The sequence below is a fragment of the Triplophysa dalaica genome, chromosome 13 (assembly GCF_015846415.1).
Source record: "Triplophysa dalaica isolate WHDGS20190420 chromosome 13, ASM1584641v1, whole genome shotgun sequence".
Classification (NCBI taxonomy): domain Eukaryota; kingdom Metazoa; phylum Chordata; class Actinopteri; order Cypriniformes; family Nemacheilidae; genus Triplophysa; species Triplophysa dalaica.
The window spans coordinates 22,561,410-22,589,135 of NC_079554.1; the positions used below are offsets into that span (position 1 = coordinate 22,561,410).

At 39.7% G+C, this 27,726-nt stretch overlaps 3 protein-coding genes and 1 non-coding gene across 7 annotated transcripts; 3 read left to right on the forward strand and 1 right to left on the reverse strand.

Annotated features, from left to right (window-relative positions):
- The first annotated feature begins 559 nt into the window (after window positions 1-559).
- On the forward strand, window positions 560-12,735 carry phactr1 (phosphatase and actin regulator 1). 4 transcript variants are annotated; one of them, XM_056764811.1, is made up of 13 exons: window positions 560-983; window positions 6,535-6,699; window positions 6,852-6,932; window positions 8,186-8,278; window positions 8,356-8,547; window positions 8,780-9,002; window positions 9,296-9,474; window positions 9,993-10,149; window positions 10,425-10,480; window positions 10,715-10,776; window positions 11,072-11,212; window positions 11,316-11,392; window positions 11,582-12,735. In XM_056764811.1, exons 1-13 carry the CDS (start codon window positions 875-877, stop codon window positions 11,595-11,597), a joined length of 1,551 nt encoding a protein of 516 aa, XP_056620789.1. In that variant the 5' UTR covers window positions 560-874; the 3' UTR covers window positions 11,598-12,735. The 4 variants fall into 4 exon arrangements, with proteins under 4 accessions (XP_056620789.1, XP_056620791.1, XP_056620787.1 ...); XM_056764813.1 differs by having other exon boundaries at window positions 561-983; window positions 6,538-6,699; XM_056764809.1 differs by lacking the exon at window positions 560-983 and adding an exon at window positions 3,714-4,398.
- On the reverse strand, window positions 12,266-17,601 carry tbc1d7 (TBC1 domain family, member 7). The gene is made up of 8 exons (XM_056764814.1): window positions 17,398-17,601; window positions 17,025-17,152; window positions 15,837-15,917; window positions 15,193-15,383; window positions 14,991-15,128; window positions 14,329-14,474; window positions 13,454-13,583; window positions 12,266-12,916 (listed from the first exon to the last, which is right to left on the reverse strand). Exons 2-8 carry the CDS (start codon window positions 17,134-17,136, stop codon window positions 12,830-12,832), a joined length of 885 nt encoding a protein of 294 aa, XP_056620792.1. The 5' UTR covers window positions 17,137-17,152; window positions 17,398-17,601; the 3' UTR covers window positions 12,266-12,829.
- Window positions 17,602-18,743: 1,142 nt separating this feature from the next.
- Window positions 18,744-18,825, forward strand: trnas-gcu (transfer RNA serine (anticodon GCU)). Its single transcript has one exon. It is a non-coding gene; the product is annotated as a tRNA-Ser (tRNA).
- A 1,740-nt stretch (window positions 18,826-20,565) lies between these two features.
- Window positions 20,566-27,692, forward strand: mgat2 (alpha-1,6-mannosyl-glycoprotein 2-beta-N-acetylglucosaminyltransferase). Its single transcript, XM_056765139.1, has 2 exons — window positions 20,566-21,474; window positions 23,859-27,692. The coding sequence occupies exon 2, from the start codon at window positions 24,082-24,084 to the stop codon at window positions 25,414-25,416; it is 1,335 nt and encodes a 444-aa protein (XP_056621117.1). The 5' UTR covers window positions 20,566-21,474; window positions 23,859-24,081; the 3' UTR covers window positions 25,417-27,692.
- Window positions 27,693-27,726: the final 34 nt, after the last annotated feature.

The following is a 27,726-nucleotide window of genomic DNA, read 5'->3' on the forward strand; positions in this document are numbered from 1 at the left end:
AATATTGTTTCATTCAGAAGGCAGAAGTGTGTGATTCTGTGACTTTAGGAAAAATTAAACCTTCGTCTTCTATAAATAAATATGAGCACATTTACAATGGTCTTCTGATTTTGAGAAAGAAAATATCCACTTATGTTAAAACGATTTAAACCTTTTTAACATGGCACATCAAACCATAAATAAAAAAATCAGCTAAATGAAATAGAAACAGAAGTTTTAATGGTTTCCATTTCAAACACAATCATGATCCACCATTAAAACCATTAAATGTGTTGTGTAAGATCTAATGGTCCATCCATCAACTGACTGTTCACCAATAGAACTCAACACCTGTATACAGACCCAAAGACACCATTAGTGTTTCCATTAAAACGAATAGAGTTCCCATTATAGCCATTAAACCCAGTAGACTTTCTCTGTCGCTGTCTGTAGGTGTTTTTCTGCAGACATTGTAAATCTTGCTCGTTTATCTGGTTTGCGCTTCATTATTTCTCGCGTCTTTTTCTCCAGAATCAGAATGAGTCCGTTGTGTCTGTGATGTGAACTTGACGGGTCTGTTGTGAGTCTGGCGCATGTCACACTATACATACATGTGGCACGAGATCTGTCGCGTGTAATCTGTCAGACGCGGCAGGAGGGAAGGGCAAGAATGATCCAACCGCATCTGTGCCAGATTATCCACGTCATCCCGGTTACTAACGGGAGTACGGGTCGTCAGCGGCGGCGCGCTCTGGACGCTTCCGTTCATCCGCGCTTTAACGTCGCTGTGGTGACGAGCAGTGCGCGTGTGCTGTCGGTCGATCGGTTAACGCGGTGAGGAGGAGGCTGCGTCCCTCGCGCGTGTCGGTGAACGGCGCCGTTAACGGGGGTCCTGATGGCGGCAGCGTCCGAGGATGAGGACCGGCGGCCCATCAGAAGAGCCCGATCCAAGAGCGACACCCCGTACCTCACCGAAACAAGACTGAGCCACACACTACAGACAGGTGAGGGAGTGTGTGTGTGCGCCATTGTGTGTGAGAGAGTTTGGAGACAGTGATGTCGCTGAAACACAACCGTACTTTGTTGTGTAGCCTACATTAGTAAATATAAATAAAACAGTATTAACACAGTTTGTGTGCGCGCGCGTGCGTACGTATGCAGATGTTTGTCAGACTCTCGTGAGTTCATGTGTTCAACATCATCAGTGTTGTGTGTACTCACTGTGAGGACGTGTTTTGACGTTCATCGTCACATTTAAATTCTCTTATTCATCTTATATCTTCCATAAAACCCCACAAGAGATGTAAGAACGATGAGCTTCAACAATGACGCAGAAAAACGTGTCAAGGAATCCATGTGACCAGATACTGCTGTCTGTGTGAGAACTGATGAGACACAAGTGAGACGTGTGTGTGTTTGATGAAGAGCTTTACTCTTATACATCATGTCTGTGTTTTACTGTTTTCACTCGTCTGGTGTGTGAATGACATTTGAGGCGGTTATATCTGCGCTTTTGTTTCAAGATCTTGTCTTTATGGTTCCGTTTGTTTCACTTTCGATCTCTAAGGATGCTGTAATGACCGTATTATCAATGTCATTATTAATAGAAATGATAAAAGCATTAAGACGTGATCAAGAGTTGAGATGGTTTTGTGTTAACTAGATTTGTTCTTATTTTGTGTAGAAGATCTGATGTTTGTCTGTGTCAGACATGATGCTCAGATGGAGTGAATGTGTTTTAGGTGCTGATGTTGATATAGACAGTTTCATCGGACGCGCGCGGCGAGACTGCTGATAACTTCCGGTGTGTGTTTGGCTAGTGTGTAATAACTGCTGCAATTCATGTAGAATAAATATAAACATTGTTTGCAACATTTTAAATTCAGACTCATTTTAAACTAAGCCTCTCATTGACAAACTGAAAGAAAATTCAGCATTATAAATTAATTTCAAACATTGACACCGTTGTGTTATGCAAACTGAGGGAGTGTTTGTTGATTCTGTTTCACATCCGACTGGAAACACACAATCTCTGATTCAGTATTTTACTGATTTAACACTTAAATCTAATCTCACCTCAAACTTCAATACTTATTTCACACATGTATATTTTCATCTCGGGTTAGAAAAGCACACTACATATGCATATACAGTACATACACATATAGACCACTTCAGATGACATGGTCCAGAAGAACTTCCTGTTTCACTCACACAAATGTTTGAACAAAACACAACCAACCGTATATTTATCACCAATTTAAAGTGTTAAACAAATATATGGTCCATAAATATTAACTCAACTCAACTTTATTAATAAAGCACTTTTTACAATTTTCATTGTTAAAAAGCAGCTGTATGAAACATATTGACTATAAGCAAAACATTATCCATGTAAAAAAAAAGAGAACACACACACAGCATGGTTATCACACATTTAAGATACAAGAGGAAGAAACACAGATCAAATATCATACAGACTATCAATTCCTATAGGTAATAATACATAAATTACATTTAAAGTAATATTTATAAATACAAAAGCTTTAAATTCTAAAGCTGATGTCATCAGCGTGTGTTTGTGCGTATGTGTGTGTGCGATCGTGTGGTGCATCCGTGTGTGTGTGTGACAGTCAGAGGTAAACTAATCACATAGTCCTTTGTTTATGTGTCAGATGGCATAAACACTCGTGTGTGTTTGTGTTCGAAGGGGCTGGTGTTGCGTAACAATATGTATTAAAAGCAGCTTTCCTGTAGCTCAGTGGTAAGAGCATTGCGTCAACATCGCAAGGTTGTGGGGTTCGATCCCAGGGGATTGCACATACCTATTTATAAATGTATATGTCTCTTTGGATAAAAGCGTCTGCCAAATGCATAAATGTAAATGTGTCTGTCTGTGTGCCAAACTGACGGCTGTCATGAGTTACAAACCTCTCATTCTGCATTCTGACAGACTCTCCTATCAGATAATAATGATGCATACAGTCCGCTCAACTATCCATGTAACGTTTGTACAAACGTTTATGAGGTAATGGCCTTAAAACATGTCCAGGATGCATACACAGTTTCGCTATATGGTATTAGTAGTAAAACCAAAGTAATTTACTATGGTTTTACTACAGTAAAAGTTTCAAAGTTGATTACGAAATTATGATATTACTTACAATTGTAAAATTATGGAAATATTAATGGTAATCTGACCCACGTACACATTTAATATAATAAAATCTGCCTGTTTTTACAATACTAAAATGCTACTATTATACATGTTGTGATTTATATTAAACATTTGTTACAGCAGTTTTCCTCGTGCAGGTTTTATTCTGACAATATTTCCGTCATTCATTTAATATTATAAATCGTATCTGCGTCTGACGCGGTCGGTCGGTAGATCCGGTCTGGATCTCTCTTGAGGGACTTAATGTACATACTGTACTACGGCAAAGGCTTTGCTCTTGGTGTTACAGACTAATATTCATTAATGCCCACTCACCAGCGTCAGCCAATCAGTTAGACCCTCTGGCGGTACGTCACGTTAAATATTTAATATTCATGAGCCAACCTTTATTGAAGTAGGCCGTTATTCGTCACCTACCAATCAGGTGTGCCAAGTGGACAGCGTCACGTTACGTAATCAATATCAATGAGCCGAGCCTTCAGCACCGTAGCCCAAAGAAAAGTGTTGGCTGGGCACCGTCACATTACGTCATTAATATTCATAAGTACAGATCCCGTAGCGGGATTCGTAAATTCGTTCCCGTTAACGGCGGATTCCGCTCCGCGTATTTTGACGCGGCATTGCGTCACGTTGATGGATTTGAAGTGATGCCACCGACAGGCGCATCTGCCCGTGTAACAAATCTGCGCCCTCGCGTGTTATTATTTCATCTTAATTCGGCATTAAATACCGAGATGCATCACCGGAGAGGAAAAATATTACCGGCGTGAGATATTAAACACCGAGGGAGTAAAGTGGCTTACATCAGCTGGTGTGTTTGTATACTAAACGGTTTTGGCGCGTGGGCTCGATGTTCTCGCGCTCGGCACAGTAAAATAAATCCCGTTCGCGCGTCTCGGGATGGTCGGTGAAGCTCATGCACGCGCTCTTCCGTTCGATATCCGCACCATCCCGGGGTGTGACGGATAGACACGGGTCCGCGGCCGCTGCGCCCATGGCGGGTCCCGCATTCACGGGCGCGCACGGGACCTGGATCACATCTCGGTTGCGGGAAGACGGCTCACCTTCATCGTCGTTGTCATCATCATCATCCGCGGAGAAACCGCACAAACGGAGAGCGTTTCATTTGGTGAAGCTGCGGCAACCGGACGCCTCCCGTAACAACAACACGCCGTTTGTGATCTCGGGTCACATCAAGCACATCTGCAGTAACTGCAGCCGCGGGAATGACATCCGGGACGGTGAGTGATCCGCTCGTTACTGTGATGATGTTATAATAACTCGGGAAGATATACTTGAGTTATAATACAGGTCTCTTTTATAAAAGATAACAAAACAAATGAATATTTTTTCAGTCTTAGACTTTATTTTACACATAATGCATTATTATTTGCTGCCAAAAATAGCGTGTAATACTTTATTCTTGTTTTATTTTATTTTCTTTCTTCGTTTACATGTAACTTGACATGTTATAAATATAACATGATGAGAGTATTTTTAGCAGAAGTCGAGTTATGTTGAACATTAAGATGTCATAAACAAACACCTGAGGTCTGTGATTTACATAATAGTCAATATTTCTAATGAATGGGCACATTTAAATGTAAATATTATATATATTTGATGTTCTATGAAGAGTCATCTCTTTCCTATTTGTTTAGTGTTATTTCTTCTGGTTTGTGCATTTTAACTCACACAAATCACAAACTATCTTGTATATTACAATAAAACTGCTTTCACACGTCATTTATTTAAATAGAGAACTATACAGGCTTTACTTTCAGCAGAAATCTAATTAAGAGTAATAATAAGATAAAATTTGAGACAATAGTAAAGGATGTGTGCATGTTGTGTGTTGATGTTTTGTCTTTGGGAGATGTCAGAATTAGTGTATTTTTGATGTTATGTTAAAAACATAAAATAATGTTTATAAAATCAGTCAGAAAACATTTGCACACAGATAATTGAGCGGCGTGTCTGTGCCGGGTTATGGGGTGTGTGTTTGCGTTTGTGTTTGAGTGTTCACATGGTTAATGTTCTTGAATATTCATGTGCCAATCAACCCCTTTGACACTTGTTTGATGTTAGATGATGTCGTGTATCACATGATTCTCTTGAGCTAGAAATGAACCTGGAGCCAACCAAACTCAGACTCACAAACTATTGAAAACTATTGAAATACAGTATACAGAGAGCGATGTGATGTAAAGTGTGCTGTGTGCATACTGTTCTGTGTTGTAATGTTTTTGTTGGGCTACAGTAGTGTGTGTGTTTGTCGGAGGATCTGATGCTGACTCTTTCCATAACCCGGTGACGTGTTTGTAATGTGTGCGCTTTATTACTCTCTCAAATTCAAAATCAAAATAGCTTTATTGACACAACAAAAGGACGTTTTTGAATTTTCAAGGCATAAAAAAATGACAAAAAAGTATTTACAACTGATCAGTGGAAACAGTATTTAAAAGACACATCAGATGAAAACCCCACTTTTTCTTTGTTTAAGTGCTATAATCGTGTCCCCGGTGCATCTAGTAACCCAGAAAAGATGAAAAATTAAAAACCTAGTATGTTTGTTTTGATGTGCTTTTTCCTGCAAGCATGTGAGAAATCGAGCTGTTCAGATTTCGCTCCGGTTGTGATGTCCAAAGCAGATTTTATTATAATGTTACCGCCCCTTATTCTCGAATCATTCGAGCTTAAGCTGAAAAATCATTCACAGCTAACTAGTTATGTTTTACATTATAACTTGTCAACGACAAGTGCTTAAATCCATGTTATTCTGCTGAGATCTGCAGGTGCGCAAATTCAAACATACACGCACAACATGAGCTCTGTTTGCTATGACAGATTTTTTTGTCTCCGGACGAATGATTTGAGACGTTTTAGACGAAATTAACGATTGCTATGGTAGTACTACACGTGTGTTGAAAAGCCAGACGGAAGGGGGGCGAGGTGCGCTGTAACTCATGATCATTTAAAGTGACAAGAACTAAACGGGTTGTTGTGAGCAGAGCTGTTTTTGACAACGAAAGAAGGGTTTTGTTTACACAGCCATTGAGTGTTTTTAAGCAAAATATGTTCCAGACATTTCATGAAGACCCTAATAAATCATATCAACTTGTTGAAAGTGGTCGTCTGAGGAGACCATTAAACAAACAATATACTGTAAAAATATAATCTCTCTCTGTCTCTCTCTCTCTCTCTCTCTCTCTCAGACAGCCTGTTGTTGTGTATAACAAAAAACACTCTTCAAGAAATATTTTCCAGATTTTTTTATTTTCTCTTCTCAGATCTGAACATCAATCGGTGTATTCAATCTCCGTTTCTCCTTTATATTTTACTACTTACATTTCTACAAAACATTTCTTGTTTGTCAGCAGAGGGGGCGGAGCGTCTGGCAGCGATGCGGTCTGATTCGCTGGTGCCTGGGACACACACGCCTCCGATCCGCCGGCGGAGTAAACTGGCCAGTCTGGGACGACTCTTTAAACCGTGGAAATGGAGAAAGAAAAAGAGCGAAAATTTCAAACAGACATCTGCTGGTAAACACTACTGCATACGCTACTGCACACGCTACTTTACACGCTACTGTACAGGCTATTGTACATGCTTCTGCACACGCTACTGCACACACTACTGTACATGCTACTGTACAGGCTATTGTAGGATGATGTGTTGATGTGTTTTGTGTTAGTGCTGGAGAGAAAGATGTCGACCCGTCAGAGCAGAGAAGAGCTGATCAAGAGAGGAGTGTTGAAAGAAGTGTTTGAGAAAGGTCAGTCTCATTTCACTGAAAACATTCATATGAATGCTGAAAATACATACAAAAACTTATTTCAAGATAAATAACACTCTGAAAGCTGTGTGAATCTGATTTGATTATTCTAAAATCATCTGTAAGATTTTGAAATTTATAAAAATAAAATGATAAACTAAAAAATCATTCATAGGTTAAGATATAAGAATCTTAAAGAGATATATATATATATGATATGAACATATTGAGCGAACTTTTTTGGCCTTTTTTCTCAGTTTTTAATAGTTCTTATGTATATACATCTGTTCAGAACTGTGCTTGCTAACCATGTGCTTAATAGCATCTTTAAGCTAGGCTCAAAAGTATTCAAAAATTGTCACTACCAAAACAGTCACGACCAAAACGTATCAGTGGGTATCATTGTTTTGGTAGTTACAAAAAGGTACACTTAATCCTTTATTTGGGGAAATAGCGAACACCGCACGGTTATGGAAATCATAAGTATTTTAGTATGTTATAGAAGTGATATAGGATGTGAGCTGTGGGTTTTCTATTAGATATTCAGCGTCAGATGCGTGTCTGCTATATGTGCTGGCTGCGTTTGTGCAACATAATTAGTTGTTTGTATGAAGATAAATGTTGAACGTCTGATTCAGATGTGCTCATTAAATAATGTGATCAATACCAGACACTACTGAAAATGTGTGTGTCACTACCAGAACATGAAAAGTTATCATAAATTATACTTGCATTTTTTTTTACTTTAGTTTATTTACATGTGAGAACATTTTTTAAAATAGCACAAATATATTTAAAAATTAGAAATAAACAAAATCTTAATATGTAAATATATAATCCTTATTAAATGGTATATTATTGTGTTTCGGTAGTGATAACATTTGGGGAGAGGTAAAATATTCCAAAACATTCTGAAATTGCAATATGAAAATTGACTGCTTGATCCCTAGAAATGTGTACCTTTGATATAACATTTTTTTTTCAAGATGTCTCCAACTCTGATTTTGCACCAATTCTATAGAATGGGGCACATTACGTATATAAATGTATGCAAAAAAATATGTTCAAACAACATAAATGTATGTATTAAAACGATAACATAAAGTAATGCACAAAATTCATAAGACAGCGTCTGCAGGTTCATCGTCAGATTCAGTAGATCGTATGTTTAAACAATAAGAAATAATTTGTAACTTTTTTTCTGATTAAACTACAAATGGGTTTGACAGTTCTCATTATTTTTGTGTGTGTAGAGGAGGTGAGTGTAGATTCGTCTCATGTGTATAATGTGGACAGACAGACCATCATCAGTCCTGTGTCAGAATCTACAGACAGTAACCTCACAGGTACAGCTGTTCATAAATCAATAAAAACACTCTGAACCTGAAGGTGCTGCCGCCACAAACATCATCTCCTCCTGTAGTTTCATTTTCAGAAGCGCAGTCGTCTGGAGACACGAATCTCACCTCAAAGCCATCTCAAGCCCCGCCCTCTGTGAAACCTGTGCTGTTGCCGAACGACAGCGCTGACATCACACACGTGAGACCGGCGACACAAAAACAGCCACCTGCCTTACCGCCAAAGCCATACAGCAGAATACACAACCACCTGACAGGTGAACACACTTCACACAAAACTACTTCATATGACTTCAACATCACAATACGGCTGAACTACTTCAAACATGATTTACACATCTTGGTAACTTTCTGTATTATTTGTTATGTGCGAGATTAGCGACGTCATTGAAGTCTTAAAGAGACAGTAACACAACTATATGACAGAGAGAAACCGCAGTCATTTTTTAATGAACCTCATTTTGTGTGTCTTGTCGTTTTTGTTTTTAGAAACGCTCGCTAAACTGTCGCCACCTCTTCCTCCAAAGAAAGTGTTGATTTGTGAGCCGGCACATTCATTTCCGTTCAAATGTCTGTCGTCACTGGGCACACACACACACACTCTGACACACCCGCAGCAGTACGCAACCATCCCTCTGTCACTGCACCCGCCCAGTCGCATCATAGAAGAACTCAATAAAACCCTCGCGCTCACCATGCAAAGACTAGAGAGGTGAGTACACACAAATGCACACACATACACACACACACACACATGCATACACGCATCCACATACATACAGACATACACACACACGTACACATACACATACATATACACACACACACACATGCATACACGCATCCACATACATACAGACATACACACACACGTGCATGCACGTACACACACATATATGCGCACATACAGTTTGTACAGTATACATGGTGATTATCTAAATGTGTGTCTGTATGTATGTGTGCATGTGTATGTGTGTGCGCGCACATGTATTTGTGTGTGTGTAGTTCTGTTCTGCAGGCGGTTCCATCTGTTCTGGTGGAGATGGAGGAGGAGAAAGAGAACAGAGACTCTATGCACCAATCAGCACCATTCACACACACACTGGTCACACACACCTTCAACACACACACGTGTGAGGAAGAGGACGAAGACGAGGAAGATGATGACGACTCTTTGTTTACAAGTATGTTTATTACAGCTGTGCACTTACACTCGGTTATTAACATCACGGCTGTAATTTCCTGAATGTGATTTCACTGCGTTATAATGAGATGAAGGTGAGAATCATTGCACGTCTTTATTGATTTCAGTTTGTCTGTACATCAGGTCACATGTTAGCAGGATTTTAAACACATGAAAGAGACCTGTTCACAACAACAACATCATCATGTTCATTCTAAACTAAACACACCACAGTTTCAGACCAAATATATGATATACAGTATGAAGACAAACTGATGTTGCTTTACTTCTCTCAAGAAACAAAATCAAAGCAGAAGCTGTTTATGCAAATATGTATCAAAAAATGTTGATATCTCATTTTGAGAATGTCTCAAACTCTGCTAGTAAAAACCCTATAAAATGTATATTATTTATTTATATTATTGTTTTAAATGTAAAAATGCAGAATGTGTTCTAGTTATTTATTAAAACTATATACAGTAAATCAACATTTGTGTGTGTGTGTTTGTGTGCGTGTAGGTACACTGGCTTTGAGGATCATGCGTAAGGATTCACTGGCGATCAAACTGAGTAATCGTCCTTCAAAGAGTGAACTTGAGGAAAAAAACATTCTGCCCATGTTGACGGATCAGGAGAGACTCGAATCCAGACAACAGATCGGCACCAAACTCACCCGGTCAGAACAAAAACACACAATTCATGAAAACACAAACGACTCTCCATAGAAAAGAAATATTTCATATCTCAATTATTTCTCCTAGACGTCAGTGAGAGTAAATGGAAAACAAAAGGAATTTCATTCTTTTTCAATTCATTCTCTTTTTATTCCTCCTGAGCAATTTTGGGAGAAACATCTGAGACTTAAGTTGAGACACAAGTGAGAACTCGGGGGGGGGGGGATAACTGAGATCTTTGGTAATAATGATGAAAATGTTTGCCGTCTGTTCGCAGTCGACTCAGTCAGAGACCTTCAGCGGAAGAACTGGAACAGAGGAACATTCTCAAGCGTAAGTTATCACAAACATCACCTTCAGTCACATGAAATACACTTTACCCCCATTCATTGAATCCATTCATTCAGGTAATAAAGCTTAAAATCAATCTGTAAGAAATATTAAAACATCATTTGACAACAGAAGCAGTTTGAGTTGAGATGTGGACACGAGGACACGTGTTTATATCTGATGTGTCGATACAGTACAGCGGTGTTTAATGTTCTGTGTTTGATGTGTGTCGTTCAGCTCGAAACGAACAAGAAGAACTGGAGGAGAAACGCGAGCTTAAGAAAAGACTCTCGAGGAAGGTGAGCGGGGCTTTCTGAACACCGTTCCTATAGCAACACCACACATGAGATCCAAATTTTACCGTATGAAGGAATGAACGATTATGACATTTATGTGCTTTCATTGCATAACACACTGAATTTTCAATTCTTCAATCCACACGTGACGTCGTTGAAAGTACGTTCACAAGAATAAAGGCTCTTGCAAAAATAAAGCGTTCGGTTCATATAAAATCCACACACAAAAATGAACTGAACTACCAAATACCAATGAAAACATCATCTCCACAATCTTGTGTTTGTGTTTTGTGTGTAGTTGAGTCAGAGGCCGACCGTAGAGGAGCTCCGAGAGGCCAAAATTCTCATCCGCTTCAGCGATTATGTGGAAGTGGCGGAAGCTCAGGATTACGACCGGCGGGCCGATAAACCCTGGACGCGTCTCACTGCCGCTGATAAGGTTCACCCGCTTTAAGATCTACTAACCCCTGCCGACCGGTTCCTTCTCAAATAAACACAGACTGATCGCTGTTATTTGTGTGTGATGTTTGTGTCGCTCACAGGCTGCCATACGCAAAGAACTCAACGAGTTCAAGAGCACAGAGATGGAAGTGCACGAGTCCAGTCGACATCTAACCAGGTGATCAAAGACACACAGCTGTTTATATTCCTGATGACATCATCACACTCGTTTTGTGCTTTGGGTATATTGTGTGCAGTGTGGAAACAGGACTTTTATAATGAGAAGAAAATGTAGGGCGGGACTTGACTTCATCCAAAGTGTTTACTGACCTCTGAACGGTTGCTCTTTCTTCATCTTCACGTTTAGGTTTCATCGACCGTAGCTGAGGATTTGAGTTCATGAACGCTCATGTGGAGCTGTTTGATATGCTGAGACTCTGAACATGAATCAGGCATCACAAGAGATCGAAGTGGCGCTCGGGTTGAATTCGGAGCATCCGATCACGAGTCCCCCATCACCCGGGACCGTCGACCGGTGTCGTTTCGCAGATCCTCACTGTTGAGATTCAAGAGGCGGTGGAGTGGAAGGACAGAGCTGCTTGTGTATATTCTGACAAAACCCTTTGAAACCCGATGTGTGTCAGTCGTGTGTGCCCTTATTTTATTTTTCAGGTCCGTTGGGGCTTCGAGCAGCAGATATTGTAATTGATTTTCTATTTATAATCCAGCAGAAATGAGTCTGTCCTAAACACAGAAACTAAAGAAAAAAACAGACTTTATAAAGTTCATGCAGCATTAATAAATTACTTTTCGGTCCAAATTAAATCCAGACCATTGTTGAGTGACAGCAGAGCAATAATGTGTTTTCAGATCTCAAGGTGTCGTCGTCTCTCTCTCTCTCTCTCTCTCTCTGTTGTCTCAGTGTGTTCTCAAGTGGAGGTTCCCTGCGCTCTGACTGTAGTGTGCAGTAGGGTGTAGGGTGTAAGGTTTCCAGGTGCACGATTGCCAAAACCAAACCAAAACTTGTTTAGTTTCATGAGAATAATCCGTGTTATGTTTTTCTACTTTATTTTATTGTCAGTAATCACAGAAATCTCCACAGTTTTTATGTTGATATTTACATTTTTAACAGATTTTGATACTGGAAGTACAAGCAACGCTTAAAAGTAATAATTCCTCGGAACGTGAAAGTTCTGTCAGCGTTCTCTCACATTCACCCATCAGCTGTTCTCTGACAGAACCTTTACAATCAAATGTGTTGTTGTGTTCCACATGTGACAGAATTTGGATTTTGGGGTGAACTATTTCCCTTAAATAACATCAGACGTGCACGTGTTTCGACTGATGGATGTGTTCGTTTGTTTTGTTTGACGTTGGGCTCTTGTGCTGCTATCAGCTCACATTATGGGGGAAGAGAGCAGAACGTGCATGTTACGTAATGTACCGTCACTCCTAAATGATGTATGCAGATTCTTATGTAAAGGAACTTATAAATAAAAGAAACACACACACATAAACACAGTTGTGAGTCTTTGTGAGTTGTTCTTCAGGTCGTTCCTCAACTTTTCAAGAGATCAGGAGACTTGACGTTTCTGGATGACAGTCATTGGTATTGTTAAACCGAATGCATGGGTGTCCCGCAGTATTTGTGCCAGAGGTCGACGGCTTTGGTCACGATAGCGTCTGTATTTTCCTGAGGCATCTGTGAAGAGAAAGCCAGAAGTTGTTTAGGAGTTCGGCAACGTTTCATGCTCATCTTGGAACTTAAGCAAAGGTAAAAATACAGAAACGGACATGTTAAAGGCCTCAAACCTATCCAGGATTTTAACAATCAACTATCAGCCAAAACTGATATGAGTCAATTGCACACAGTAATACACAACATCAGCTAGTTCTTCTGCATTCAATTAACTTAACTGAACATGAACTGGATCCATTTAACATTTTAAGAGTGTAAATGTGCCTAAGTGCCTTAAGACAACCAGGGACATATGAAATCTGTTTTATTTTTTCCCAAATTCCATTTTAATTTTTTCTTGATTCTGCGTTTTCTTTTTTTGTGGTGTACAATGTTCATATGAACCAGTATCAGTACCAGTATTTTCTTTTTAAATTTAATTACTAGTTGTTTTACTAGTAAACCACACCACTCTTCACACAAGGATTTTGATATAAATGTTGTCGACACCTTTGCTACAGAAAGCCACACGTAATGTGTTTTGTGCACGCGTGTACTCACATTAGACAGGAAGTTGAAGATTCCATCAGGGTGATTGATTCCCATCAGCATGATTCTATAACTGAGCAGAATCTCCACGGCAACAAACACCAAAATCTTACAGGAGCCACTGATCACTTTATCCCACACCCTGTCAACCAATCACAAGACAGCAGAACATATTCATTGCAAACTAATTTTGAGTTGGAACTGGATCATAGTAACACACTGTGTACTGTATATGTACAGTATTCAGAGAACATGATTCAAACTGTGAGGGTCTTCAAATCACAAAACATCCTTATCATGAACATTTCTCTTAACTGTCATTTTAAAGTCGGCATAAAACGGAAGTAGCGATTGTCTTTTGTTCTTTATCGTGACATATATCGGAGTTTATTTCGTTCCTCGAGCGTTGAAAGTTGGCCATTTCCAACAAAATGGAGTCAGATTTGTAACCCAGTTTGCATTCAGTCAGTCATCGAAGCCCCGCCTCTCGCGCCTTTCCACAAGACCCGACGAGAAGCTCGGTCATTTCGTGGGGGGAGGAGCTTAACGTTTTTGATTAAAGATTACAAGTGCAAATTCATTTATATAAGTGATAATATTCAGGCAGCCGGTTGTTATTGCAGAAATAATCCCCGTCAGTGTGATCAGGATGTGAAGCGGTGGGTCTTGTATCACACTGAAGGTGTTATTTGGTGATAACAGCCAGCTGCTTGTACATTATCCCGCTTATTACACAGCTACTTGCCATATAATTATTATATATTATTTATCCGTTAACGTACGATTCTTTAAGTCATATTTTTTTTTACGTTTTTATGCATCTGGCCTCAGAACATGAAATGAAAGACAAGTAAGAGGAATTAAAGACTGTATGTAGGCAGTTTGACCTCTGTAGACTGGACTCTGGTAAACCGCCTGCGAAACAGCGTCTGAACCACAGAGAGTACGGCAGTGAAGCCAGACTGCCAGACGCCTTCAGATGAGCCAACAGACCGCTGTCCTCCTGAGACAAGAAGTGCTCCAAACTCTTAGGCTGGGAAGGAGAGAGAGATCAATCTGAAATTCCTCATCACCAAACTCTTTGAATTCTTATCCATATTTTTCTCAAGATTAATCTCACAATTTTGGGAGGAATACAAAACATTCGTAACTTTTCTCTTAAAGTCGGCATGAAATATAAAATTATCATTCTTATTGTTTTACACAGTGGTGAAGTATTAACTATAAATGATTTATCCGTGCACATCATTATATTATATAAAATAAATATAAATTATAAAATTGCACTTGTAATCTTTAATCAAACACGTTAAGCTCCTCTGGCGCGAGGGCGGGGCTTCAATGACTGACGTATTGCAAACTGGCGTTCCAACCGTTCACCTTTCAAGAAGTCGTTTCCCTCGAGTACACGTCACCATACAGAAAAAAGACAATCGCTACTTCTGTTTCATGCCGACTTTAAATTGAGATTTGGGAAAAAATACGGCAATTCTTCTTGAGAATAGTTTGTGAATCCAGCTCCAGGAGCCTGTTATTCAAGCACACTTACCAGGTGAGGTATAGAGTCTCCAAACTTGTGATTAAACTGATTGACAAAACATTTGATCAGCCAATAGCAGTCCACAGGGTCATCAACGATCTCCTCCATCGCCCGGGCAACAGCCAGGAAATGTTCATCCCCTCCGACCTAAACAAGAAGAATTCAGTGCTCTTATCACACATCGACACGAGAGAATGTGATGAACACTCACAGGTGATCTCAGCTCAGATCTTCGGGGAAGCTGTTGGATCTCCAGCTGATACATCCGGAGGTAAAGTTCTGTAGGGGGCGTGGCCGCATTCACGAACCTCATGGCCGTCAAAGCCGAGCTGACGTCTTCAAACTGCTCGGCACGATATCGAGAAACCAGAGCGTGAGAATCAGTGTGAGGAGGTAATATACCTGCAGACACACAAACACAACCCGGAATGCTGCAAATCATTTTGAGAGGGGCAGTTTAATATTACACCAAAAATCATTTTAAATATGTATTTTAATAACATATATGACATTATAGTTACAAATGATCAAACCAATTTGCCTGTTGGTGACATTTGAACATCGTTTCTTACTTTAAAACCGAAACTAAACACGTTTTCCTCGTGGAAGGTCTGCATTCAAATATTTAAAATTCACATTTATATCCAATTTTTTTTCTCATGTGGCAAGTAGCCATGTAATATCGGGATAATGTAGAAGCAGCCGACTGTTATCACAGGTATAAGCCCCTTCAGTGTGACACATGACCCTTCCCTTCACGTCCTGATCACACTGACGGGGATTATTTCTGCCATAACAACCGGCTCCCTGTACATTATCACTTACATGTTAACTATAAACAATTCAAATTCTCACCCAATAGGACTTTCCACACATGTATCCTGTACATGGAGGGCAGTGGAAACCTCTGACTGAATGTGCTTAACTTCTCCACATCTGAAAGAGATTAAAACTGACTCACATAATAATAACCACAACAAAACTGATTCTTGATAAAACCTCAACTCTGGATAAAAGTGTCTATCAAATTCATAACATAAACTGTAATGGGCAGTTCCAGCCTTATGGACGTGACATAAAAACGCTGTCGGAATGTATTTGTTACTAATATACTGAACCATTTGTGACCACGGACAACAAAACCATTAGAATTTGAGAATTTTACAACATCTGAAAGCTGAATAATTAAGCTTTTTCCATTGATAAAGGAGGATATTTGGCAGAGATTACTTGAAAATATGGAATCCGATGGTGCCAAAAAATCTAAATAATGAGAAAATCGCCTTTGAAGTTGTCCAAATGACATCCTTAGCCTAGCATAAAACTCACAAAAATAAAGTTTTGATGTACTTACGGAAGGAAATTTACAAAATGTCTTCATTGAACATGATATTTACTTAATATCCTAAAGAATTTGGGGCATAAAAGAAAAATCTATAATTTTGACCCATACAATGTATTTTTGCCTATTAAATGTTCCAGTGCTATTTAAGACTGGTTTTGTTCTCCAGGGTCACATTTGTTTATATTTAACTAAACACTTGTTGATAGAGTTTAAACATCAGAAAAACATCAGTCCATGCGCAAGTATTCTATTTAAAAAAGGCAAATAAACATGCGTATGGATGTGACAAAAAACTGACATTTTTATAGGATTTCTGTGAAATAAAATGCACAAAGCTGAAGCAATTTAATCAAAACAAATGGAGAAAGGATCCTTCTTATCAAACATAAAACAATTACTTTATTTTAATTTTCATGTGCCCATTTATGAGGAATATGGACCGACTATCCTGATAACAGCACATAGCTGAGGATGAAAAATCATGCACTTGAAATAAAACAAATGCTTTCAAAACTTGAAGAGAAACCTCACATGTGTATCTGAAGCACCGTGTTCATATCACAGATAGAATAGTAAAAAACTTTGATAAAAACTGATTTTTTCATGGTAAGGTTGACATTTTGGGGTTTGTTGATGACATGTAATGGGTGACATGGGTGATGTTGTGATGACTGTTATTGATCACATGTGATTGTTACCCAGTGGATTGTCCTTCAGCAGAATCTCCAGAGATCTTTTCTCCTCCACACCTCTGAATCCCACTTTCTCATAATACGCTGAGCGGAAGTTTCTCTGGGGATCTTCAGCCATGATCACTGACCTAAAGCTGTGACCACAGCAACAAGAACAGATCTGAGATCAGCCTGAAGCAGATACACCCAACTAATAAAAGAGTCAATTGAAATACCGGTGTAATATCAATCCATGATATACATAATATACAGCATTCATTTATAATCCGAAACGTTTCTGTCAGAATATCGTGATAAATAATTGTAAGAGATAGAAAACGTTTATTTAAAGGATGATGTAAAAACACATTCATCTGTTTGAAAATGGATGATTCGTTACCTTTGGTCTCATCGGCTGCTGCTGTTTCTCTTCTCGAGTCTGTGATCGTTTAGTTTGAATAATTCAACATCTGAATCCGATTCAAATGAAACACATTCTGAATGATTATTATTATCATCTGATCTACAGAAAGCTGTACATGTTATTTGACCTGTAACATGGGTTTGGCAGCTCTGTGTCCTCGGAAGTAATTCAAGTCCTCGTGTTGATGTACTTCCGCGGATGACCAGCAGGTGTCGCTGGATCGCGGTCGCAGCGCACTGAGCGCTCCGCCATGATGGACCGGGCACATGAACGGGCCAGCTGCGACTTTTATAACCCAACACATTTCTAAACCAATCTTACAGAGACTATTCAGTTATTTTCACTGTCAGAAAATAAATAATTAACGTAAGGAATTGTGAAAACTTTCGCTTGTCAAGCATTGGAGTCCGATTCACATATTTGTCGATAATCTGTATACTGAACGGATGAATGGAGTTCCAGAATCCCCAATCGTAATGAATACAAACAAAGCTTGTTTTAGGGGCAGGGGAGGGCTGAGACCACCTAAACGTCCGTCTTGTCAAGCCAATAAGAATTTAAAAAATGACAGTATTTTATATTGGCTAAATGTAATCAGATTCATTCATAAAGCGAGAGTTTTGGGGAAAATAAACAGAAGTCAGTGATCGTTCAGTGATGGGGAATGTTCCCCGCCTTCAATGCGTAAAACATCAATAAAATCAAACGCACACAATTACATTATAAAAGGCAATAATCAATACTAATATTTTTGTTTACAGTCTTCTATAATGAATGCCTGTTTTATCATCATAAATCATTTAAATCCTGCATGAATTGCATATTAAGTGTTTGTTAAATTACAACAAAAGCAAACCTCAAAGGTGACAGTCAACAGCAACATGACAGACTGAGAGCATGATGATAAATATGAGTTATTACATAAAAACATGTTTTTACTTTTCTAGTATATTTACAAACATAAGTTTGAACTTGTTTTTTTTTTGTTGTTGTTGCGATGTTTCAGTTTTAATACCGCAGAACATCCTTTTGTTGTTTTGACTGTTTTCTCAGGTTCATTTTCTGCAAAAAAAAAAAAAAAAACATTTTGATATGAAAAATGTTGTCAGAAGTTTACAGAAATACTCTTTTTAAATACTTTTGAAAAGGTCTCTTTATTTTTTTATGGTGTGTGGACCCATCTTGCACCTGGCCACAGGTAACTCAGGGTTACGTCATGATGATGCCATGAAAGAAATGGCACGATAGATCTGGAAAATGTGCTTTAACATTGTTTTATAATGTCTTTCGAGAAAAAAATAACAACACATCCATACGGATATGACGAGGTGGCCGAGTGGTTAAGGCGATGGACTGCTAATCCATTGTGCTCTGCACGCGTGGGTTCGAATCCCATCCTCGTCGAGCGATTTTAATCCTAGTCGCCCTGTGTGAATGACGTCATCGCGTATTATCAGATACACAATGACATTTATTGATCAGTGTATGACTGTCATTCGTCAATTAATTATCAGAATCTTAATATTCTGAAGCTTCTCTTCGCTTATCTTCCTAGACTAAACAACTTGTATAAGATCATCACACAGTAATAATTGTTCCGCTGATATTTCACAAATGACAATGCTTACTACACTACTCAACCAAACAAAAACTTTTAACATCCACAGAAACAATGGGACGGTTTCCCGGACAACGCTTGAAAATGGTCGCAGACTAACTCAACCGTTAGAGGCGACTTGACCGAAAGCTACTCGCACAGACACATCTTAAAATATTGTGCGTTTGTTTTGTCGAGAAGCACACCAGTCATGTTTTTAAAGGATTTTCTTTTAAAACAACTTGAATATACCAATTTAACTAAAGCCCAGTCCTGTTTTAAACTAATATAAGGTTCTCTGGATAGGAAAAGGTTTCACAAACTACAACAAAGAAATAGGATTTTAAACTGTGTCGGGAGTTAGATTACACGCATGTAAAATAAAGAAACCCTTGGACTATGCTTTAAAGTTCCCGCATCAGTTTGCGGCCCCCAAGCATCTTTACATCACTTGTGTTCTTATCACAACCAATGAAACACACTGTGCACATTTGAACAGGAAAACAAACAATATTTATTGAATTTTCCAACAAGACTTCATGACGTCAGGATCGCCTCCTGGGAGGAGGTGGACTCCACGTCACAGAAGTACAGCCGTCCACACACCTTTAGTCCAGCTTGAGTGAGAGAGAATGAGAGAAATCAGTTAAACACTTGTTTTCTAGACACACTCACTGAATAGACAGCACTTCACAGCTGAAACACTTGCCTTCACAAAGCCGATGTCTTTAGCGTACTGTCTGAAGCACTGACGGCACATGTTGAGTCCATATTTGCGGATCAGACCATGTCTGTTAGCACACACCCGGCTGCATGGAGAAACACAACAACAGGTTAGACATGCACACTACAAAAAAATCATCAATTACCTTTATTTTAAACAAAAAAGTCATAAAATGTAAGTCAAAGTCATTACTAAAACAAAGAGCCAAACACTAACAATCATTGACGTCAGCTTTAAAATAAAAACATATATATATATCATTTTCTCTATAGATTTTCATCAGGGCTTAAGTTTTGAACATGTGTGCCCATTTGTTTATGTTGCATCAATTGGAGGAAAAAAAAAACTTTCCAAAAGAACTTAAGGTTTAAAAAAACATTCATAAGTTTCCACAATTGTTGTAAATTACATGTATTCGCTATAGTTTGCAGAAACACGATATACTAGTACGGAACTTTTCTTTATGTACTTTTGTCATGAACTGTGTCGTGGGGTTTACAATCCTGCTCACAAATTCAATTCGTTGCAAAAAGAATAGAGAAAATCTATCCTTTCATCATATATATCGTGAAACCCGGAATACAAAAGCGTCGGACAGTGTCTGATTCTGGGCGCCATGTTAGTTTGCAGCATCACGCATGTGCTTCCCACGATTAAAGCTCATAATTCACACACGAACATCCCAAACGGCCCCAATTCAACCGCATTCGCGCGCCCGTCACTTTGAACGTGTTATGGAGGCAGTACTGACCAGGATCTGGATCCCGGGCCGAATTTTCTGGGGCGACTCCAGTAGAGCTGTTGATGGCCCATCTCGTCTCTCTCGATCGGGATGTCGAAAAGGAAGCTGCGGCAGTGCGCAGGCGCAAAAAAAGACGATCTTGCTCTACGGCGCGCATCGCATCCTGCGTCGAAATGACGTACAGCGCCTCTAGTGGCGCATTGCAATGTAAACTCCCACACGGTACCAATGCAAAATTATAGGTTGTGTTTTTTCTGAATGCTTGAAATACTAAACATGTACAATAAAATGAACACAGCGATACCTACTCTTTCTCGGCGCGTTTGACCAGTCTGTGAAAACGTGTAACATTTTAACACAATATTGGATTGAAAAATGTGTAGCGTGTCATGATGACAGCAGTGTCTCCGCCTGGCGGTTAACTGAGGCCTTGCAGTTGGTGGCCTCACTGTTCTACTTACTAAACATCAAAAATAAAATAATTTCTAGTTATAAAAACCCCTTTCCTGAATAAATTAAATATATTCAACTTTATTTAACAGTAAAAAAGGTGGAAGAACTTGGACAATCTACAGCACCAAATGAAACCCGTGCAATGTTCCACCGAAAACATGATTTTAATACAAAAACCTGCTGTGGCATTTGTAGTAAAACAATTGTAGCTACACAAGTACAATTGTGTTTCTATAGTAAGCATATTCATACAAAATGTAGTTGAACTAATAAGACCGATTGCGATCCGACAAACAGTCATAGATACTGCACTTCTGCTATAATAAAAGCATCAATCATTTTCATAAGCGTGATTATGGATAGTAAACATGCTGTGTTAGTTTTATGGTCTGTATTATCATATGGAAATGTGCAGTGACATCACGCGCGTGTGTGAAGCCCCCGGAGATTTGACTCGCGCGAGCCCGAACACACACAGACGCACATACACTTGAATAAACATGCGCCTCTGTTCGGATCCACACGACTTCACGTTCGGTGAGTGTTTCTGATCTCTGTCTGTTTGTTTGTGTTTTTATTGTGAATGCGGCATTTCTTCAATATTCCGCTATAAGAGTCTGTAGCTCGCGAGCTAACCTGACAGCCAATCCGCATCGCACAAACACATCCACATGCATATAACAGCACATCCGTTATCTGTCATCTGAAATAAACAATATCAATAAGAAAAACATGCCAATAACGCATTTGTTGTGTTTAGCTTATTTTCCCGGCTCGTGCAGCTGCTTTAGCACACACATGCAGTTGCGATGCATGCAGGCGCGCGCGCGAGCGAGCGAGCTTCCTGTATACTTCCTTATTTTTAAACGTCACTCGTTTTTACTGTTATTAAGCTCTGGATTGACATTATATTTAATATACACGTGTGCCTTTGACCTATAATGTGGAGCAGTGTCTGTTTGAACATGCGTGTGATAATATTCATTTATAGATGTCATATTGTCACAGGTTTATATTCAGGCTTGTTTGGTTTATAAAAGCATCGGTGAAATCATCTGTTAAAATAAAGCCAGATATATAATTATAGAAATGTGTGTGTTTATACTGTATACACATATTTATATATATGTAAACGCTGTCTCAGTAGTAGCATTCATATAAGCACAGGAGTATTAATGATGTAAATTATGATGTTCAGTTATGTGTTGTAGAAAATGCGACATTTCACCCAAATTTCTTCAAATATGTTTGTGCTTTATAAAGATACTTTATTCATGATGTTCATATTTCTTTTTTTCTCCGCGGTGCATTGTGTGTTTTGTCTAAGACATGAAACTGAATTTCTTTTCTGTAGTGCACAGCACAGTCTCAGTTTAGCTCACACAGTCAGGTTATAAATCCTCAGAGTTCAGTATTTAGGTCTAAACCCTCAAGAGAACACATGGACACATTAAAGGAGCAGTTCACATTTCACAAAATTGCATGATAATTCACTGAGCCACATGTCATTCAAGCCATCCGTGTGTTTATTTCTTCAGTCTTATACAAAATGAGTCATTTGAGGACATGTTTCCAGGGTTCTTCTACATATAATGACCTTAAACGGGGGGCTGTTGGTTAAGGTCCAAATTTCAGTTTCATCGCAGCTTCAAAAGGCTCTAAACGACACCAGCTGATGAATAAGAGTGTTGTCTAGCCAAACGATTAGTCATTTTCTAGGAAAACGGGAAAAAATCTACTTTTTAAACATAAATAAATGGGCTTGCTCTGCCTATGTGGTCCTCCAGGATGCGCTTCCATGACTTCCGTATAACTCAATCACGTTGGAAAGGTCATGTTGATTAAAAAAAGATTTAAACATCCCTTATCAGTGTTTCAGTTTGATGACTTTCCTTGTGTGACAGGCACACATCCAGACTTTGAAAAAGCTATTTCTCTTTTGCAATATAAATGATAAACCCTGCATTCTGTCGGCAACTATGCAACGCAGCTGTAACGTATAGATACCTGGACTTGGACCTATAATCCAATTAATAATTTGTCAATAATAACGCGTTAAATTACTCTGTTACCCAATAATGTATCAAACTATAGTGACGCATTACTAAATTATTATCTCTTCTACTCTCTGAAAAAATAGAAGAAAATAACACTTCCAACTTACCTCTGTATTCTGTGGTAGGCTATATGAGACAAGTTCTTTTTATTGCACTTACGCTTTTTGTTGTCCTAATTGCTTCCAATGTTTACCACATCTGTAAGTCGCTTTGGATAAAAGCGTCTGCTAAATGACTAAATGTAAATTTAATGTGCTACTGTCGACTTTCCCTGATATGCACACAAACTGACCATTTTAACAACAATCTTGCACAAAAAATGTTGTCATGCATGACTTTCCAACGTGATAATGGAGTACATTAAATGGATAAAAACCCTGAATAGCTTTCTCAAATAGCCTCATTTTGTTTTCTATATTGAAGAAATAAACACATGAATTACCCTGAATGAATTAGCATGAAATTTTAAAGGGGACTCCTCCTTTAATACTGTTAGACGTGGGTGTCTTTTGGTTCAAGCACACTAGAGAAACTACTGAGTGTTTGACACTTTGTGTGAGTTGTGTCAATAAATGATTTAGATTTCAAAACATACTTCAAATGAATTAATCTTCATAGAATATAACGTAACGATTAAAAATTTACATTTCAGTTTATGAGACCTTTCCACAAGCAATCTTCTAGAAAGTTAGCTTTTTCTTAACTATTTTATGCAAGTGATTATGCATTCCTCTTGACAAAGTTCTGAAATTCTCTTCCCAGTAAATACAACATAAGCCGTTCTAAGCCATTGTTATATGTTTTACAACATTACCAGTGCAGAACATTCTTAATAAAAACTTTTTTTCTTATTTATTTGTGCAGGTTGTAAAGGGAGACCCGTCTGCCTCTAAGCTAAATGCCTTGTGGGATTGTCTCTCAACAGAACTGACATCTACTATATTCCAAGATCAGAGGACACACGCTTTATTTTCTATGCTAAGATTTTACAGTCCATCTGCGGGAGCAGATCTTTTTCAGATAGCAAACCTGTCGTTGCCTTCTCCAGAATTGACTCGCCGACCGCCCCGCAGGGCGACCGCCTATCATGAGATTCCGGATTTACAAGCGAAAGGTGGTTATACTGACCGTAGTGGTGGTCATCTGTGGATTTGCCGTGTGGAACAGCGGACGGGCCAAGAAGGGGAGCACGGTTTTTCCGAAAGAGACGGAGACCGTTAAACGGAGCGGTGCTGAGGCACCGGTCACATCGCCGGTCACGCGGAAACCACCCAACGAGACGCTTCAGGAAAAGCCACCGGCTGCCAAAGCCGAGGTAGACAACACCACCCTAGTGTACCGAGGAATCGTGTTCCAGCTCAACTTCGACCAGACCCTCAGGAATGAAGAGAAGTTTGGGAAGGTACGTCGGAAGGACGACCTCGTGGTCGTGGTTCAAGTCCACAATCGTCCAGAATACCTGCGACTGCTTGTGGACAGTCTGAGGAAAGCCAAGGGCATCGAGAACATTTTTCTGATTTTCAGCCATGACCTCTGGTCCCCGGAGATCAACCAGATAGTTGCGTCTGTCGACTTCTGCCTCGTCCTCCAGATATTCTTCCCCTTCAGCATCCAGCTCTATCCTCAAGAGTTCCCAGGGAACGATCCGAAAGACTGTCCCAGAGACATCGCAAAGACAGACGCCTTGAAGTTAGGCTGCATAAACGCGGAGTACCCCGACTCCTTCGGCCACTACCGGGAGGCCAAGTTCTCTCAGACCAAACACCACTGGTGGTGGAAGCTGCATTTCGTGTGGGACCGAGTCCGAGTTCTGAAGGACCACCATGGCCTGGTATTGCTCATCGAGGAGGACCACTACCTCGCTCCCGATTTCTATCACCTCCTCAAGCTGATGGCGTCTCTGAAGAAGGAGCAGTGCCCCGACTGCGACGTGCTCTCGCTGGGCAGCTACGGACACGTCAGCTATTCCAGCAAAGCCAACAAGGTGGAGGTGAAGGTCTGGAAGTCCACCGAGCACAACATGGGCATGGTGCTGACCAGAGACGCCTATCAGAAACTGCTCAGGTGCACGGACAACTTCTGCACCTACGACGACTACAACTGGGACTGGTCGCTGCAACACCTGACGGTGACCTGTCTGCCCACCTTCCTGAAGGTCATGGTCAGTGAGGCGCCCCGCGTCTTCCACGCCGGCGATTGCGGCATGCATCACAAGAAGTCGGCCTGCATGCCAACAGGCCAGAAGACGAAAATCGAGAACATTCTCCAGAGCAGCGGGAACCAGCTGTTCCCCAAACAGCTGCTCATCACCAAGAGACTCCCGGCCGCCGGAGCCAAAGGTCTGGCTCCTCACGTGAAGAACGGAGGCTGGGGAGACATCAGGGACCACGAGCTCTGCAAGAGCTACCTTCGCTTACACTGACTTTCTGCTTTTTCTTCTTGTTTTTGCATCCTTTAATGAAAGCCTTGACAAATTCTTAATGGATTCTTTCTTCGTATTGCCTGTTTAATTGAAATGTTCTGAATAAAAAAAGTGTGTGACGTTTGGATGTGGTGGTAATGAGCATCATTTAACTCGAATATTTTTTGGCCGCTGGGACTGGGCGATATATCAGTGAGGAGATCGGAAACCCTATTGATCTAGATATGATCTGAATGAAGCAAATCAGATCTGGTGGTCAGATTAGACTTTGAGCATGCAAAATCCAGTAGGACAGTACTGCAAAAATGGGCGTGACTGATACCTCCATCTTTAACATTTCTGTACCGAGAGGTCACGCTGTGATGTTTTGATCTTCTATTGGTCTCACGGGCTCACGTGACGTGAATTCGCAGGGGGGAGTTCACCAAACTTGAACTTTGCCACGCAAATATCTTCGGACGGGCTTGCCTTTCCGGCCTGTCGCACGCGCATAAATGGAAGTCAATGGAGCAGAAAGTCAGGCTTGACCCCGGCTTTAGCTGACAAATTCTTGTTGTCGCTTATATCGCCCATCCCTCGGTCACTCTTACAGCATTTTTTACCATTTCACAAACTTTGTATGTATGAAAGCATGAAATGTCTTATGAATTCTATACCCTTGTGTGTACATGGAGACAAAAGTTGTGGAATGCATTCTGTTTACTCTTCATCTAAAACTCTGGGCTATTTTTGATATGCAGATGAACTATTTTCTACTTGCTTGAATGTGGTTGATGGTTTTACAGGTTGCGCTTCATACTCGATTATTAGAATGCGTTTGCAAGACATTAAAATTGCATTGACTCTCTGGCAGTCCTTCTTCGGCCCGTTGGAGATGCTTTGTCCTATTTCCACCAGCTTCCATTTAGTCTTGTAACAGATCTGTGTGTCCTCAATATTCACAGACCCAAGTGTGAAGACTAAGTTGCAGTCAAGCAGTGACGTACTCGTGTCTATTATAGGCGGTAGAGAGGAGTATTTCATGCTTAAAGGAAGAGTTCGACCAAAAAATGAGGTGTAAGTGTTGATTCAAAGAGAATTTTCATCTCACATCATTGCGCCATTCAAAGTGACTGACTCCATCATTGCAGAAGTTCCTCCAAAAGTCATCATTTACTCACTTTGTGAATTTGTTGTGATGAACACAGAGAAATATATTTGGACGAATGCTTGCAACCAAACACTTCTCGACCACCATTGACTCCCATAGTAGGAAAATATCTTGTTTTGTACAAAAGATGTTATGAAAAACTGTGGACAGCAAACAGTTCTGGGATCCTTTTGCCTACCATAGTCATTTTTCCTCCCATGGGAGTCAATGGTGACCAAGAACTGTTTGGCTACAAGCATTCATCCAAATATCCTTCTCCATGTTCATCAGAACAGAGGCATTCGTGCAGGTTTGGAACATCTCAAAAGCGAGTCATTTATGACAGAATTTAAATTTTTGGGTGAACTGTCCCTTTAATCTTGATCTATGATCTATGTAACAAATTGAAATCTTCCCCTCTTTACCTGCCTTTCAGATATATTTAAATGTAGACACTCACGATCCATTTAAGTTTACAAAAGGTAATGAAAAGTACTTACAGAGAGTGACCCTCACACGCTCTACAAAGAATACATTTCGATGTTTATATGTTGGTTGTGGATTGTGAAAGCAGAACTTTTCACAAAGCATCACAGCGACAGGGTCTATAACAGTTGAAAGCTAGATTCTCTGATGAACATTTTTATTGGTGGTGTTACTGTAGTCTCAAACAGATGACTACAGTGTTAATCCAAAGTGACTCAGACCCATTAAGTGGTTTACTTTGAAGAGCAATAAGAACGTTTTTTAAAAAGCACATTTAAAAAAAGTCAGACGTGAAGGTGAAGGAATGATTCCGTTCTGAATGAGATTCATTCTTCTGTATTACTTCTTTGGCTTCATACCGACAGAAGATATATTTTCAATAGGCTCAGCCATAGAATCTCGTTAACTCTTAAATCCATCTCTTCGTGTTAATATCTGTAATCCTGGTATGGAGTACAAATAATCTGTTTAAAATGATTCCAGCTCTGTAAATATGTCATTATATCAACAGTGAAAAGTAAAACTAGTTGATGTGTCATAAACTGATCACCTGAAAGTTGCAGATGCAAATCTTCTTAAACAACAATAACACCAGTCGAACTAACTCAAATGATCCATTCATCTCTGTTATGACAACATAATGATTCTGAAGGTAAACATCAATTTCCTGTATTTCTATGAAGTTACAGTAGTTT